The sequence below is a fragment of the Metopolophium dirhodum genome, chromosome 1 (assembly GCF_019925205.1).
Source record: "Metopolophium dirhodum isolate CAU chromosome 1, ASM1992520v1, whole genome shotgun sequence".
Taxonomy (NCBI): domain Eukaryota; kingdom Metazoa; phylum Arthropoda; class Insecta; order Hemiptera; family Aphididae; genus Metopolophium; species Metopolophium dirhodum.
The window spans coordinates 20,856,576-20,873,758 of record NC_083560.1 but is presented as its reverse complement, the minus strand read 5'-3'; the positions used below and the strand labels follow the sequence as shown (position 1 = coordinate 20,873,758).

At 27.1% G+C, this 17,183-nt stretch overlaps 1 protein-coding gene and 1 pseudogene across 1 annotated transcript; one reads left to right on the top strand and one right to left on the bottom strand.

Moving 5' to 3' along the window:
- Positions 1-1,587: 1,587 nt before the first annotated feature.
- On the bottom strand, positions 1,588-12,916 carry LOC132936619 (E3 ubiquitin-protein ligase SHPRH-like). The gene is made up of 19 exons (XM_061003375.1): positions 12,836-12,916; positions 11,723-11,893; positions 10,701-10,813; positions 10,258-10,638; positions 10,039-10,194; positions 9,422-9,635; positions 9,024-9,291; positions 8,705-8,810; positions 8,396-8,638; positions 8,203-8,337; positions 6,432-6,625; positions 6,190-6,372; positions 5,949-6,130; positions 5,606-5,883; positions 5,354-5,518; positions 5,026-5,292; positions 4,830-4,937; positions 1,900-2,057; positions 1,588-1,754 (listed from the first exon to the last, which is right to left on the bottom strand). Exons 2-19 carry the CDS (start codon positions 11,880-11,882, stop codon positions 1,619-1,621), a joined length of 3,447 nt encoding a protein of 1,148 aa, XP_060859358.1. The 5' UTR covers positions 11,883-11,893; positions 12,836-12,916; the 3' UTR covers positions 1,588-1,618.
- Positions 12,917-13,884: 968 nt separating this feature from the next.
- On the top strand, positions 13,885-16,743 carry LOC132933959 (protein will die slowly-like; annotated as a pseudogene).
- Positions 16,744-17,183: the final 440 nt, after the last annotated feature.

Sequence of the window (17,183 nt, the reverse complement as noted above, 5' to 3'; positions counted from 1 at the left end):
AAAACAAATAAAATATCAGTGTGCAGAGACATTATATTCGAAGACAAATGTAATAATAATTATTATGAAAATATAATAACAGACACATTAGAGTTTACAGAGACTCGGATTAATTCAACGGGCGTGCGTGCGAAGGATTGAAACAAAGTTGATGATATGGTTCTACGTGACAGGAATACACTTAAGAAATCGGACAGGTATAATGTTCAAACGTTTATTGCTAATTATGTCAATCCAATGAATTATAATGAGGCAATTAGTGGGTCAAATAAAAACGAATGGGAAAACGCGATGATTGACAAAATTAATTCATTGCATGAAAATCAGACTTGGCCTCTAGTCGATTTGCCACAGGATAAAGTTGCATTACGAAATGCATGGATGTTCAAAACCAAATATAAGACTAACGGCAGTATAGATAAATTTAATATGTTGGAAACTAAGGAACTTGCAATTCTTATAGACAAGTTACATACAATGGAACAAAAGAAGATCCGGAGTTTCATAAGAAGGCAAAACACATAGACGTACGATACCACTTTATTCGGGAAAAGTGTGAAGATGGACGATTTCAACTACAGTACATTAAGACGGAGGACCAGATTGCAGACATTATAACAAAGCCTTTGGTCAAGGAACATTTCAAGAAAATGCGGTCAGCTAAAGGAGTGACTTCAATTAAAGAAATTATTAATTGAGATAGGGTGTTGAAATATACAATTAATATTAGTATTCAAACCATGTAAACACACACAAGTGTACATTGTCGTTTTCTAATAGATGCTTATGTAGTTACGATATAGCTGTGCAACATTTTTATAATCGCTTTCTTTATTATATACGGATACGGGATGACCTCAATAGTGCATATACATAGGGCCTTTGATGTATGTAATACTCACTTGCACGGAACCTGTACAGTGTGTATAGTCACAGATAGTTTTCCAAGTTGTACGTTACTTATATATTATATTATACATAATCATATTGTCATGTTATTACTTATTATATTAATACTAAAGTCATTAGTTCGTCAAGCTTCACTTTTAACAATAGCTCTTGTGGCAAAGATGACCGAACTATTTAGTAGAAAAGAAAAATAGTAATCAATGTGATCTATACATTTTTACACTAGGATGAAAAACTATATTTATTTTAGGCAAAGATGACCGAACTATTTAGTAGAAAAAAAAAATAGTGATCATTGTGATCTATACATTTTTACACTAGGATGAAAACCTATATTTATTTTGAATTAAAGAGAAAAATACACTTGAATATAAACAATAAATTCAATTAAGAAATATATACAAAAATCTTAAGAATTTTTATCACCTTGTATTAAATTATAAAGAATTAAAATAAAGTATCAGTAAATTCAAAAAATGTTTTTTGTATATATTAACAGTAAAAAATGTTTTTTTTTTTATAAATAGCAAAATATAGTTAAATTTTTAATACGTATAAATAAAAAGTTAAGCTGACCTATAGACTTAGGACATAAGAACTGTTTTATTTAAATATAAATATAATGGACATTGGATAGATAAAATAATATAATATAATATTTAAATTATTATTCTCCTATGTCATTATTTTGCTCTAATATTGAATTAGATTAATTTCTTTCAAATACTCTTATTAGTTGAGATAGTGATATATCATCCCAACTATCAAACATGTCACTGGAGAATAAATTTGTGATGTTTTCTTCAATAGAATCTCGAATAATAAAATTATGTACAAATGTAGGTCTAAAAACAAATAAATATTTGTATTATTTATTATGTCTTAATAAACCTAAACATATACACATATACAATATTTATACATTTGTGTGTACATGTATTATTAAAATTATTATTTTAATACTAAATAATTTATAGTAAATAGTTTTACTTGGTTTGTCCTAATCTATGAATTCTCCCAATGGCTTGATGCTCATCTGCTTTGTTAATTATTGGTTCCATGAAAAATATTCTTGTTGCTGCAGTTAAGTTCAATCTCTTTGAACCCACACTCAATTTCATTAATAGTGCATTTATTTTCTTATTTGACTAACAGGAAACAAACATAAAATATTTCACTTTATTATTGTCTTTAGTATTCAATATTTACAGTAAAACTTCCATAAAAATTGATTCTATGTAATGGTAATTTTTTTTTCATCTCAAGTGTTCTGGAAATAATATATCAATACTTCTATATACTATATAGCAGCCACACTAAATAACTATCAAAAATAGAAAATGTTAAAAATGATGGGAGTTAGATATTTTAATGAACTTTTATGATAAATTTACATGACATTATTTCATTAAATATATTTCCCTTTCAATAGCCTCAAAAAAAAAAACCTAAATGAACCGAAAATAATGAAGCCCGTACCCTCAAAAGGTTCGCGGTGAATTGGTCGCGAACATTTGATCGCCGGTGAATTGGTCGCCGGTGAATTGATCGCGGGTGAATTTATCGTGAATATAATTGGTCGCTAAGATAATTGATCGTCAAACGAACAATTTTAGTTTTTTAATTATTTTATTATACTCATTACATAGTTAATATTTAATAAATATTATATACACTTCCGAGTTTTATGTTTATTATTTTAGATGATTCAAACACTCTTATTTATTTTTAAATAACGTACAGTAAACCCAATTTACAATGGGATTAACAGATATAATAATCTTAAATACTATTATATGATGTACACACGAGATGATTGAACTAGCGTGGCAATAACTTAGATAAGCTTATTCGATCGTTATCGATTTATCGTCATCTATATTCCGATGGTCGTACCAATTTGTCATTACATACTTGCATTTGTTAGTCCATGCTAGTACGTTATTGTGTGTGTTTACTGTTTTTTTTATTTTATAATAATGGAGTTCATAAAGAGTGAAAAAGGCAAAGATAAATTAATTTATAACGGTTATATGTATACTTTTGAAAAATTTGGAACCGAAGAAAAGTCTATATGGAAATGTGACCAATATAAAAAAATGAAATGTAAAAGTCGTATTCATTCTCTTAATAATGAAATACTTAAATACGCGTCCCCGGTTACCTAACTGCATCGTACGCTGCACTTACACACCGACCGACCTGTATAAAGTGTGTATTTTTGTATAGCGATAATAAACTAAATTTTCTCCACCCAAAAAAATCTACAACTTCTACAAAAATGTGAACACTGGTTTGCTGATGGCACTTTTTCTACGTCACCAAATTTATTTTACCAAATTTACACTGTTCACGGAATTAAATTTAATAATGTTTTTCCATCAATATTTGCATTGCTACCAAATAAAACTGAAACCACATATGTTAATTTCTACAACGCATTAAAAACATTGAACGAATCATTAAATCCAAAATCAATTATGGTTGATTTTGAAAAAGCTGCGATTAATGCGATTCAAAGTGTTTTTACCAACACATCAGTTCGTGGGTGCTTTTTTCATCTATCGCAAAGCATTTGGAGACGCTTGCAAAATTTAGGATTCCAAAAAAGGTACATGGAAGACTCGGAATTTGCTTTGCAAATTAGAATGATGGCAGCACTTAGTTTTGTACCAGAAGAGGATGTAGAAAATGCCTGGAATGAACTACTGGACTCAGAATTTTATTCACTGAACGAAGAAATATTAACACTTTTAACAAATTATTTTGAAGATACGTGGATTGGACGTCTTGATCGAAGAAATCGAAGGAAACCAGCATTATTTCCAGTGACGCTGTGGAACTGTTTTAAATATATTTTCGAAAATATCCCCCGGACCAACAACCTAACCAACAATTCTGTTGAAGGGGGCACAATGGCTTTGCATCTAGTCTGAACGCGTGTCATCCAACTATATGGAAATGTATAGATTCGTTCAAAAAGAAGGAGAGCCTTATCAAGTTACAGACAGAACAACTAATTGCAGGAATGACGATGGGTGTTAAACGGAAGTACAAAGACCATGCAGAAAAAATTATAAAAATATGTGACGACTATCATACTAGGAGTAAATTAGACTTTTTAAAAGGAATAGCCCATAATCTTCAACTCCAACTATAAATAAATTAAAATGTATAATTATTAATATTATTATTATTATTTTATTTTTATTATTGTTATTATTTATTTATTATAATTTTAAATTTAATTAACTGTGAAAAATTTTAAAAGCATAAAACTCAGAAATATACCTAATATTATAATAAAATAATTAAAAAACTAAAATTGTTCATTTGACGATCAATTATCCTAGCGACCAATTATATCCACAATAAATTCACCCACGATCAATTCACCGGCGACCAATTCACCGGCGATCAATTGTTCCCGACCAATTCACCGGATACCCCCTCAAAAATATAAATTGGGAATAGGGACAACTCAAGCCACCAATTAAATACAAAATAAAATTAAGATATTAACATTATGAAAATACAACAGTCATGGTGAATTTAAAAATGTATTATAAAAAGATGTAAGCCAAATTTAACAATAAACCATTTTCACTCTTCAAAAAAGTGATGTAGACATATTTAATTTGTAAAAAAAATACAGAAATTAATTTTGAAAAAAAATGTTCAAATATAATGAAATTAATTTGTGTGCTGTGTGTATATACTACATGTTATTATGCATAACTTTTGTTTAATTTTATAAGTATTTTATATAGTGGCCATCAGAAAGTATTGCATTTGACTGTAAATGTTCACCTCTGAACATTGATTGTTATTTTCCGGTTTTCTGCTAAGCATTATAAGGAAGTTTTACTATATAATATACTACATCAACATTTACATAATTATCTTTATTATTTACATACCTTAAAATCTTTTAGTGTTTTTGTATACTTAGTTCCTGTTTTTAGTATCCTATAACTGATTGAATTTTGATTTAAAGCTTCTGCCAGAAGATTTAAAGCTTTATCCCACTAAAGAAAACATGTTATTTTTTAAAATAAAAACATTGAAAATAAATGTTCATGTTCTACTATACAACAGAGAATTAATAAAACTCACCTTTGAGAATATTAAAACTTTCACATTTGGATCCTGAGTAATCAATTCTATTAGTTTTAAAGTGACACATTCTATTTTAGTAGAAAATGATCCCTTGATTAGTGTGTTTGACCCTTCACCTTCTTGGTTATTTTTTACATAGGATATAGAATCCATTGGGGTAGTGTTTCTACACATGGGGCAATCTATCTCAAAGGCAACTGAATGATTACACATGGTTTCTAAACACTGATTACACATACTATGGCCACATTGAAAAACTGCCCACTGTTAACCAAAAATAAATTAATAATATTATACGTTCATATAATTGTTTGTTTTGACATACTCCGCCATCAGCATTCAGACAACAAATTGGACATGTATCAACTTCAGTAGAGTTTTCTTTTTCTTTTTTTAAATTTTCTAGATAAAGTAGGGTTCCGTATTTTTTTTTGAACTTAGCCGCAGTTGTTGGTATGTCTTTAGGTAATGACAACAGATTATAATCCGCCTGAAAACAAATTGAAATTTAAAAACATCAGGCACATTTACTATCTTAAATCTTATATAATGATATTAATATATACAAATCACTTACAATATATTCCAAAATAACATTATTTTCATCTTCTGTTTTAGACTTTTTTTTAGGTGGACCATCTTCGTTATGTGCTGTTGTAATATTATCTCCAAGTCCCAACCTTGACTTAGCTACATATATGTTATTATGGGCAAAAAGACTATCACTGAGATGAGTCCAAAGAAACCGTAAATAACAAAATTCTTCACGTACCAACTCCAATACCTTCATATGTTCAGCTCCATCTTCCAAACAGCTTTTTTTTTTAATTTTGGCTTTTCCATATTGAAATAGTTCTGTTAAATATATATAACTGTTAAGAATTCTAAAAAAAAAAATGTCATATAATACCATAACTTACTCATAAGTAAAAATTCTTTTTGAGACATCTTCCAAAGGCCTTTACTTGTACTTTCATACATGGTTTCTTGATCGTTTTCTTGAGTTGTATCATTTAATGTATTCGTTTCTTTATTAGAAACACTAAACAACAATGATTCATATGCTTGTAGTTCAATTTCAGTATTACATAATAAACACTGCCTAAGTATAAAAAAAACCACAATTAAATTAAAGAAAAACAAAACTTAAAGCATGTATACTCTTTTTTTAAATTCCCATTTTTTGATTGAAAACGTAAATGACATATTAATGCACTTTGATTCAGTTCATCCATGGATACTTCTACTAAAGCTTTTAGTTTTGATATTGTGTATATTCTTGCTATATTTAGGTCAGCAAGCCAAACACTAAGAATATTATGAACATTGTTCACAGACTTCAATCTAAATTAAATCAAAAACATATAAAGCAATTATACCAGATGCACAAAATATAAAAATACCGGTTTGCAATATTTGGAACACCAGGCACACGATAATCCTCCAACTCCATTTTTACTTTAGCTAAAAAGTCATTTGGTGAAAAAATCCAGCCCAATATGTCTGACCACCATTCAGAATAACTTAGTGTTTTATTCCCAATAATTTTAGTAACCTTATCAGAATAAAACTTAACAGTTCTATGAGTTGATTCAATCTAAAATAAAACGAATATATCAGGTAAATATATTTACTATACTTACTTTAAATTATTATATTTATAATTATTTTAACACCAACTAAAAATAAATTGATATATAATTATTTATTAAATTCATTCATAATACAATGGTTATTTCAGCTTAGTATAAAAAGTAGTGTTTTATTACCATATTTGTTTAAGCTTTAAATATATACTAGATCTAATTATCTAACCAACCTGTGCAGAAATTGCTAAATAATGTTAAGATGATATCAGCTCAATATATTTACCCCCTCACACCCTATTCAAGCAAAATCGTCAGCAAAAAAAAAAAGCTTACTTTAACTGAATATTAATTTTTATGATTTTTTGAACTTATAGTTTTTACGATATTTTTGTTTTTCAGCGTTAAATTATCAAATCCAAACTAATCGATTTTTGATGTTTTGTTGTATTTCCAAAGCGAATAACCGTAGATTTTGATCCCCTAATGTCATGTTCATCAAATATTTTTAAAAGCATCTTCCATACTTGGAAATATTTTCAAAAGTTTGGATTTTAAGATAGCACAAAGTGGATGTAATTTCTGGTATGATTCTAGGTGGGATCCCCACGAGATGCTTGTCTAAAAAAGCCAAGGTATTCATTTGGTTTTCGTTGGGATAGGAATTATATCCATGTAAAGGACTTGAGGAATATCTATTTTTAAAACAAATGGGACATGGATAGATTTGTCTACATTTATTATTATTTTCCATTTTAAGGACAATTTTATCAAGTAGTAAGTGTAAGTGTAATGTTCTTTCCAGTCAACTTTTTTTTTTGTGTAAGGTAGAAAAATATTTGGGAATCTTCGATAAAAATTTATAAAATTTATAAAATGTTCAACTTTTATAACTAAGGATTGAAAATTTAAAACAATGTTCTGCGTAAATAAGTAAATATATATATTACATTATTTACAATGATATCATCAAATATACTTAGTAATATCATAGACTGACTGACCGTTTTCACTCTGAATTGTTTTTCTTATACAATGATATTTTATCATTGAATTCAAATTCAACACCATCCATTACAGTGACCCACTTGTACCCTACTGTACAGCAGAGTGAAATCTACTTGACATCTACTTTTTTTTTGTGTAAGGTAGGAAAACGTATGGAAATTTTCAATCAAAATGTCTAATATTAGCTATGAAAGGAAAAACTTTTATGAATATCTAACAGAAAAATAGTTTGGAAATTTTTTATTTTTACTTCCTAAATGTACTAACTAGATTCAATTTTCTATCAGAAAAGAAGCTGATCTCGATAATCATTTTTATTACACAAAATGAAGATGACAGACAGAAAAAAAACATTGTACAACCAAATGTATTTTTTCCAATTTAATTGCAGGGTAAAAATTTTACATTTTTGGCATAGCTTGAGAATTGCTGTAGGCGCTCCTGATCGGTTTGGTATAAAATAAGATATAACTGTATAAAAATATCTGCTCACATTTTAATTTTTTATATTATTTTATAATATTTAATTAAAACAATATGAAACTTGTTAAATAGATCATATCCTATACTTATCACTAACTTTTTGTTTACTAGCGTCAAGATATTCTTTTTCAAGTAGTTCCATATCCCTTTTTAAGTCTGAATCATTTAATGCACGGTTTATGGTTGCATTTTCATCAAGTACAGTGGCCAAATTATACATAACATGTATTTTCTAAAAACAATATAATTAATTAGATAGTAAAAACATAAAAAACATAAATATATTTTACCTGACATATATCAATTTCAAGTTTATCTTTAAATTTTTCCATTAAACCTAAAACTATCCTATAATGTTGAACAGCTATCGCTGGTTTTGCACGAAGAAGATAAAATCCAGCAAGGGCATTTCGCTGGTCAAAAAATACATGTAAAAAATCATTACATTCAATACGACATTTATCTATCATTACATCCATTAACTTTTCCATTGTCATTGTCAATTTTATTTTTAAAAACCGTCCGTTCACAGCCTAAGAAATAAAAATAATTGTTAATTAAAATGTTGATTTACTTACATTAAACACAAATAAAATTACTTGAGGGTGTATACAAGCTTGTCGAAGCTTATTTAATGGTGCAATTATAGCAGTTATACTTTTCTTGTCAATATTCTTTACTAATACATCCAAGGATAGAAACATCCTTAATAAAACAATTATTTAATGGAATTAAAAATATTTTTAATACATATAATTTATTATTAAAATTTAAATACTGACATTAAAAAAATAAATAATTAATTTTTAAAATATTAAATTATTAATTCTCAACAAAATAATTCAGAAGCATTATAATTAACATTGGTATATTAAATTAAATACTTCAACTTTATATTACGTAACTATAAATTATTACCTGGTTACACGATTAGAAAATTTTGTGGCACAATCATCATGCTGGCTTCGGTAAAAATATTTTTCAATAAGGGAACATGTTAGCCAATGGTTTTCATGAGTTAGTTTTGGTATGTTGAATTCTGAATTGACATCTTCTATTGAACTATGCCATATCAATTTTGAAAAAAAATTATACATAATGGTTTCTTCACCCTTCATGAGCTGCAGAAACTGTTTACGATGGCAGTAAGGACTTACTTCAAGGAAATTTAAAATACCATAAAGATCTAAAAAATAATAATTTTTATTTTTAATACATATTGTTTTGTGTATTAATATTCAAAGACCAAATAATATGCATATGTTATTATTTAGATAAACAAATATTAATTTATAATGTTATGATAATTAACATACCATTTAGTGATTTTTGTATTGGTGTACCAGTCATAACCCATTTATGCACAGATCGTAGATTAAATGTCATATCACATACTTTGCTACTCGCACTCTCAATTGCTAGACCTTCATCGAAACAAATTCGCCACCATTTAATGCAAGGCAATGGTGACTGAGGATAATTGTATCTTTTTGAATGTCGCAAACGGGTACAATTTTGATTATCCACATTCTTTAACAAAAATATTACTATTATTTTTCATAAAACTATATATATGAATCATACAATATCATCAAAATATTGATAATTAATTGTTGGCTATGTACATTTATGTATTTTTTTTATAGCATTATAAAATGTATATTTTTAAATGTGTATCTTTTGGGCTAATTCTTGTTTATTTAATGTTTATAGAACTTTCCTTTTAAATATACAAAATTAATTTCTAAGCTTCAATTTTTATAGTTATACTAAATACTATAGATTCCTCCCGGTAGATGGAGTACGACGTGACTACTAGCGATTACAACATACAGCCGTCCGAATTGGTAATGTTGTGCCACCGAAAAACCAGGTGGTGAGCAATCTATAGTACTTATTATCGATGGTTATACTATTAAACCATTATACTTACAACATCTGCGACATACTTTAAATCTCTTGAGAGGGTTGTATACGATGTTATAACTATATCGTAATCACCAAAAGAAAAAGGTTGAATATAACCATCAAGATGCACCCCATTGTAAACATAAACTTTTAAACCAGGTTTTGCAATATTTTTTTCCATCTATAATTTAAATATTTAGTATTAATGCACGATAAAAATTTATCACTAAATATTTAATATTACCTCGTCAATCCACTGGTTTAAAATAGACTGTGGTACAACAATCAAACTAGCCTTGCACTGCACTCTATAATTTACAATCCAACAATCAGAACACAAGTATGGCACTTCTTGAAATGGTTTTGGTTCAAAATGTACACACTGTGCATGCTGGCCTTTACCACACATTGCACAATACACTAAGATACTTTTCGGTACTGTTGTCTTGCAATAACACGCAACAATATGAGTATCTTCATTAATGATTTTCTTTGGTACTTTTGATTTTACTGCAAGACCTATTTCGTTTGTGTATTCTATATATTTGCTCGTCGATGGTCTACATGGGATTTGACCAAATAGTTTTTTTATACAGTCTTTAATCACAACTTTTTGGTTATAAAACTAAAAAAAAAAAAAAAATTGATAAAATAAAAATAATCTAAGGAAAATTTTAAATTGTTTACTTCAGGAGGTGCTGTATTTTCCATGATGCAACATAACATTTCAATAGTTTTTTCTAGACCCGTCTCATCAGCTAAAATGCCTCCACTAAACGGAGACCCATCACATTTTACAACTAAAACAAAATATGTTAAATATCATTATTTAATTAGGCTTAGAAATATATTATACAAAAAAAACCCTTGTAATAGGTACATGTATAACAAATATTATATAAAAATTCAAAAATTCAACAAAAAATAAACCTTAATTATTATCTATTACCTAATTTGTCTAAATATATATTTGTATTATTAAATCACCAGTGATGGATACTATATGCTAAAGCAAATACAAATACTTTATGTATTTTGATGGGGAATTTTATAAATTACACACACTAACTAATGTAAATTTACTTCTCACACAGTTAAAATATAAATTCTGTAGGAAATACCTAAATATTACTACTAAAAAGATGTCTTGCTCCAGACCCCTTAATGAATTTCAAAACATTATACATTTGTTTTTTATATATTTATTAGTACAGTGTTGTATAAAAAACATGATCAGTTATCGTTAAGAAATTGAAAATATATTTAAGTATTTATGATTAAATTTGTTAGTTATATTTTCGATTTCTTAACTATAACTGATCTTGTTTTTTTTTAATCAATCATTCGTAGATGTTCCTAAATCTATTCTCTATAAAATCATTCACAATAAAATATAAAATGTCATTATTATTATTAAAAAACAAAAATTAAAACATCTATATTGTCATATCAAAAAAGTGAGTGAACTTCTTAAAAATTAATTCTCATTAAGAAACCTGAAAAATCAGTTAAGCTAAATAAAAGCAAAAGTAATTACCGACATTTTCAAGTAAAACATTTTGTCATTTTACAAAATCTTTTTACTCTAAGTCAAATATATAAAATGCATATTTATATATTAATCTAGGATATCCCTCTTGACTTACAACTGTGATTCTTATTTATTTAGATAATTACAGCATAATAAATTATATTAATTTTCAACTCACAATTGTTGTTTTTTTCTCTATCAACCATCCATTTTACAGCTCTACGCTGATAAGCTCTAAGTGTTGGTATAACAATCTGAGGTTGTTCAAAATCATCATTAATATGTTTATGATAGTTTTTAATGACTTCAAAAAACGTAACAGCTTGTAGGTTATTCATGTTGGTAAGTCCTGAAAATATTTAGGTATATAACTGTATGTTTTACTTTAAAATATAGCTTACAAATAAAGTGTGATTAAGATTCCTTTGTCTGTTTCGTGTTAATTAGGATTTAAACTACTACATTTTAAGATTATAGTTAAAGTTTATAACTGTAACTTATTGATACTATTTTATGCTAATATATTCTATTAAATTATAAAAGAAAAATAATATGAATAATTATTGATGATTATGTACAAAATACATTTTATTTTTATTGATGATACATATTATAATTCAATAATTGTATCTTATATAGTCTTGTGGATTGTTTGTATACATCAAATAAATATACCTAATTATTTAAATTATTCAAAATCCTAAAAACTCAAGGAAAACCTTAGAACAATATTAAGAATTAATAGAAAAGAATTAAGAAACATAATACTGTAATTAATACAATTTACCATTTAGCATTGACTTTGCTGTAAACAAATGATTAATATTAACACCCTTACAAATGACTACATGCATAACAATCTTAAGTATGTTGAATGTCTAGGTAATTTTGTTAATAGAATAATATGTACTATATAAGTATGTAACTATGTACTTCTTACTAACTGATTAAGTAGTAACCAGATAAAATATCAAGAATGAGTTCTATACTAGTTCTACCTATAGTCTAATAATGTACAGATACTTCCTTAAGTTAAAATTCAAAATATCTAATATCACATTACATGAGACATTTCAAATTTGAATAGTTATTAATTAAGAAAAATGAAGCAAAGACTCGGGCAAGAAGTGAGAACAGGGAATTGGCACATTAACAATGATAATGACATAATGTAGGTAAATGCACTTGTTACACGATAACATTGCACGTACATCAAATTGTATCCAATTTAATCAAGCAGATTACTGAATATCCAGCAGAAGAGTTTGATCAAGAGAAAAGTTTAACTTACCGAATATCAATATCTACAGACGAAGACCAACAGGATAATACGACAGGTCCGATATTGAGTAGTTACATTATGAATATTAACTACTGAAGTACCATGATTGTACAGTATAATTGTGCCTCTAAAACGAACAAGAAATAAATTAACATTAAAGTTTAAACGAACTTCATGTACATAAATTATACAATACAGTTTATAATTATATGTAATATTGTAAAAACTAAGAACTTAAAACCTTATCTAATATTCTAATATTCAACTAGGTATCTTATTGGCAAAACAAATATAACACTGGGAGCGCTGTCGACGAGTAAAATAACCATTATAAAATGATATCTATACATTCCGAATATTCGAGTTGAGGATTTTGCCACCAGAGCGCGTATCGTTAGCTTGTTTAACCAATACCTATATTATATAAAATATGTAGGTTGTGTTATGATCTGTGGTATATGGTATATATCAAGCTTTTTGTTGTTTACAGTTTGTGGAAGTATAAACAATATCCAGTGTAGGAAAGCTACCCGATCCAAATGTCTTTCGGAGGAAGTACACTATTACCCTGGCTGCGAGTTAAAAACGGCACAAGAGTCTTGTCACATCCTCGATTTAAATTTTAAGGCTACCTATCTGAAGTCGTGGTCATGACTCACAAGACGTTTTTTCTTTGATAAAATGACAAATATGTATAAAATCTGAATGTATGATCACAGATATATACTATTATAATAGCTAGTATAGTTATTCAGTATGCATGATGTAGATAGTACGATTGGATGACAGTGATCAAAGCTCGATGTAAATAGAACGTCCTTCGAATGTAAACAAATACGACACCTAATCAAAACCAGACTGTTGGTATAATTAATGTTATAAGTTATAATACTGTTATATAACCATATTAATATACTATTAATATACTTCTTAATGCCTTGATGCGTATTTAGGAAATACAATAAAAAAGAAACTCTTAGGAAGAAACCTTCGAAGGAACTGTTCTTTATTTGTAAATGGCTCTACGTCCTCTTTGGTGTTCTTCACTAGGCCAAAGTATGCAGCTAGCTAGAGATCGAGAAAAATCCTCCAGCAATGTGGTAATAGTGTTTTTCTCCGATTTTTATCTTTAGAAAGTTTTGAAGAAATGTTTATATTTTAGAAACCCAATTACTCATTTCAATTTACGTTGGCTGGTCACACTAAGGCCGTGTCATCAGTGAAGTTCAGTCCTAATGGTGAATGGCTTGTGAGCTCATGTGAAATTCCTTTCTTCAATTTTATATTCAAGTTTGTAATATTTATATGATTAGGTCTGTGTGTTTCGTATTCAATTGTCTACATTAATAATTTAAGGGTGGAATTGAATATTCTAAGAAACTTTCTACTTAATAATATACTCGGTTTACACATCATAAATAAACTATACAATATTATAATATGTATTATATAAATGTAAAATTGTTTGGCGTTATAGGTACTCGATTGCAGATTGTTAATTATTGCATTCACCTCTTAAAGATTCATTACTTTTTCAAATAATAATTGCTAATATATTTACAAATTATAACAGAGATAGTATACTATAAAAATAATATTCAAACTAATATCCGATATTAATAAATTACATACCGTAGATATTGTCATTATTATATTAATAATTACCATGCTGGATAACATAATTCATTCAACATTAATAATGAAACATATTATTTTTTTTACTAATATACATGAGAATCAGTGAAATGATGTGATAAAAGATGTAGTATAGTTTGTTTATTATGTGTTTATAGTATAAAGCAATAAAAAAAAAAAAAATGATAGGGGCATAATTTTTTTGCAGACTTGCCACAATCTTACTCTTCAATAAAATTATTGTATTTTTTAAATTAATGTAAAATATATTTAGTTTCACGATGAACAAATTTTTGATTGTATTTTGTATATTAAATAATTTTATTATGTAATAATATTTGACCTATTCAATATTTTAATTTATGTTTATAGCTCCTGATAAATTGATTACAATTTGAGGTGCTTATGATAACAAGTTTGTATAGTCTATTGCTTATATATATGTTTGTTGGTCATCAGATAGTCGTCTTTTAGTATCTGTCTCTGATGATAAGACATTAAAAGTTTGGGAATTAAGTTCGGTAAGAATTTATTTTATATTAATTATCTAATAAATAACCCTAATTATGAATGGTATTAGATGTTTCACTCTTTATTTATTTTCAAGAGAACATTACACCTGCATGTGTTGTATCCTTCTACCAAACACGCAAAATAACAAAGTACATTAAATTCAGCAGAACCAATTTTGTACTGTTGTCTTTGATATTAAAGTGAATTAGCCTATTATAAAACTTAAAGGTAAGCACTTTATCTGTGTTAGTGCATTGGATTTTTTACAATATATCAATTTTTCTGCAGGTTATGTAAAATATTAAATTTAAAAATACTCATTATCAAAGAAACATCCAAGTATTGTAAAAAAAAATGCTGAACCCAAATTTTCTAAATTGTAAATTTGTAAGATAGACACATCACAATGTGTGTGCTGTCTATATAGTGAGTGATATAATTTGAATAGAACAAAAATATCTTCTTTTTATTGGATCTAGTTTAGTATACATTGTATCTAACTGAACTAACTATCTAAATATTTAAATTATCCAATTTTCCTCAAATATTATTATAGTAGTTTGTGTAATTATTAATTGTTTAATATTTTAAAAATGCTTTAACTAAATAAAATATAACATAGAATGATTACACAATTAAACACCAATATCTTTACCAAGAACATTTGGATAGATTATTTAATAATAACTTTTGGTTTTAGAGGTGTCGCAATGAAATATTTTTAAAAATTAATCACTTATCTATTGTTTACTCAAAGTGATTCACCAAGCACGCTCACCACCATTTTTTTCCTTTAGTAATACATTTTTTCAAGTTCTGATTTTTGGAATTTTTAATTATACTCAATTACTATATTTTCAAATTTTCAAATTCTCAAATTTTTTTGTACGACTTAAGGAGTGGCCTGTGGCGATATTTTTATTTTGATACCTAAAAAAATTCAATTAAATTTAATAAACTATTTGATTATTATTTTATTTTTTTTAAATCAAAACACTTAAAAGTCATAGTTACTATGTTTTTTGTTGTAATTTTAACAATTAAATCTGATAGCTTCTGGATCTGTTAGTTTTAAATATTTAGTAACAATTGTAAATTTATTTTTAAACATAGTTTTATATTGTTTGTTTATATCTATAATTTGATGAAAATGTACGAATTTGGGAAGTAAAAAGTGGTAAGTGACTGAAAACACTTCCTGCCCATTCTGATCCAGTTAGTAGTGTTCGCTTTAATAGAGATAGATCCCCTGTGGTTTCTAGTAGTTACGATGGTTTATAGTAATATTTTTTTAAAAAAATTCCTTAGTTCATTTTTATGGATTTTATACTTTTATATGGCTTGTTTTTACTTTAGTCGTATTTAGGATGCTGGCAGTGGTCAATATTTAGAAACACTTATGGCCGATGACAATCCACCTGCTTCGTTCATAAAATTCTTACCTAGGGTAAGTGCAACTTGGCGGCTACTCTTGATGAATACTTTAAAATGATGAGATTATATAAAATGCAAATGTCTAAAAACTTATGTTGGCCATAAAAATGAGAAATCAAGTATATCATCAAATTTTTGTGTGACAGGTGGAAAGGCAAATGATACATGGTAATTATTAACCATTTAGTATATGCTTATTTTGTTTGTTTATATAATTTTAGTGGATAGTTTCTGGATCTGAAGATAATATGGTAAATATTTGGAATTTACAATCTAAAGAAATTGTACTGACATTTCAAGGTCATACAGGTCAACTTATTTTAAATTCATATTGAACCTATTGTTTGTATGCTAATGAATAATTTTTGCCCTGTTTATTTTTAAATTTTGCTATAGTATATATTATATCTAGGTCCTAGGCTGTTGTTTCTTTCGAACATTAATTTTATCAAATTTTAATTTTCTCTGCACTAAAAAACAAAATTATCTTTATAAGAAATGTTAAATTAACAAAAAAAACATTTATATTCATTTTTTAAAAATAATATTCTTCAATATGGTAAATAACTTAGCTTCATATATGTTGACTCTTAGGTCTTTAGTGATAAAAACAAAAATCATTTTTGGCATAGATTTTTAAAAACTGTCCATTCACAGCCTAAGAAATAAAAATAATTGTTGTTTAAAATGTTGATTTACTTAAATTACACACAAATAAAACTACTTGAGGTGTACACAAGCTTGTCGACGCTTATGTAATGGTTCAATTATGGCA

What these genes read in the sequence shown, in the direction of transcription:
- LOC132936619 (XM_061003375.1), bottom strand. Translation starts at nt 11,882, where the DNA reads ATGAATAACCTACAAGCTGTTACGTTTTTTGAAGTCATTAAAAACTAT. An exon ending in AAAATACAGCACCTCCTGAA is followed by an intron (nt 10,639 to 10,700) that starts GTAAACAATTTA and finishes TTTTTTTTTTAG; the next exon opens with TTTTATAACCAAAAAGTTGT. An exon ending in AAAAGAATTTTTACTTATGA is followed by an intron (nt 5,884 to 5,948) that starts GTAAGTTATGGT and finishes TATATTTAACAG; the next exon opens with AACTATTTCAATATGGAAAA.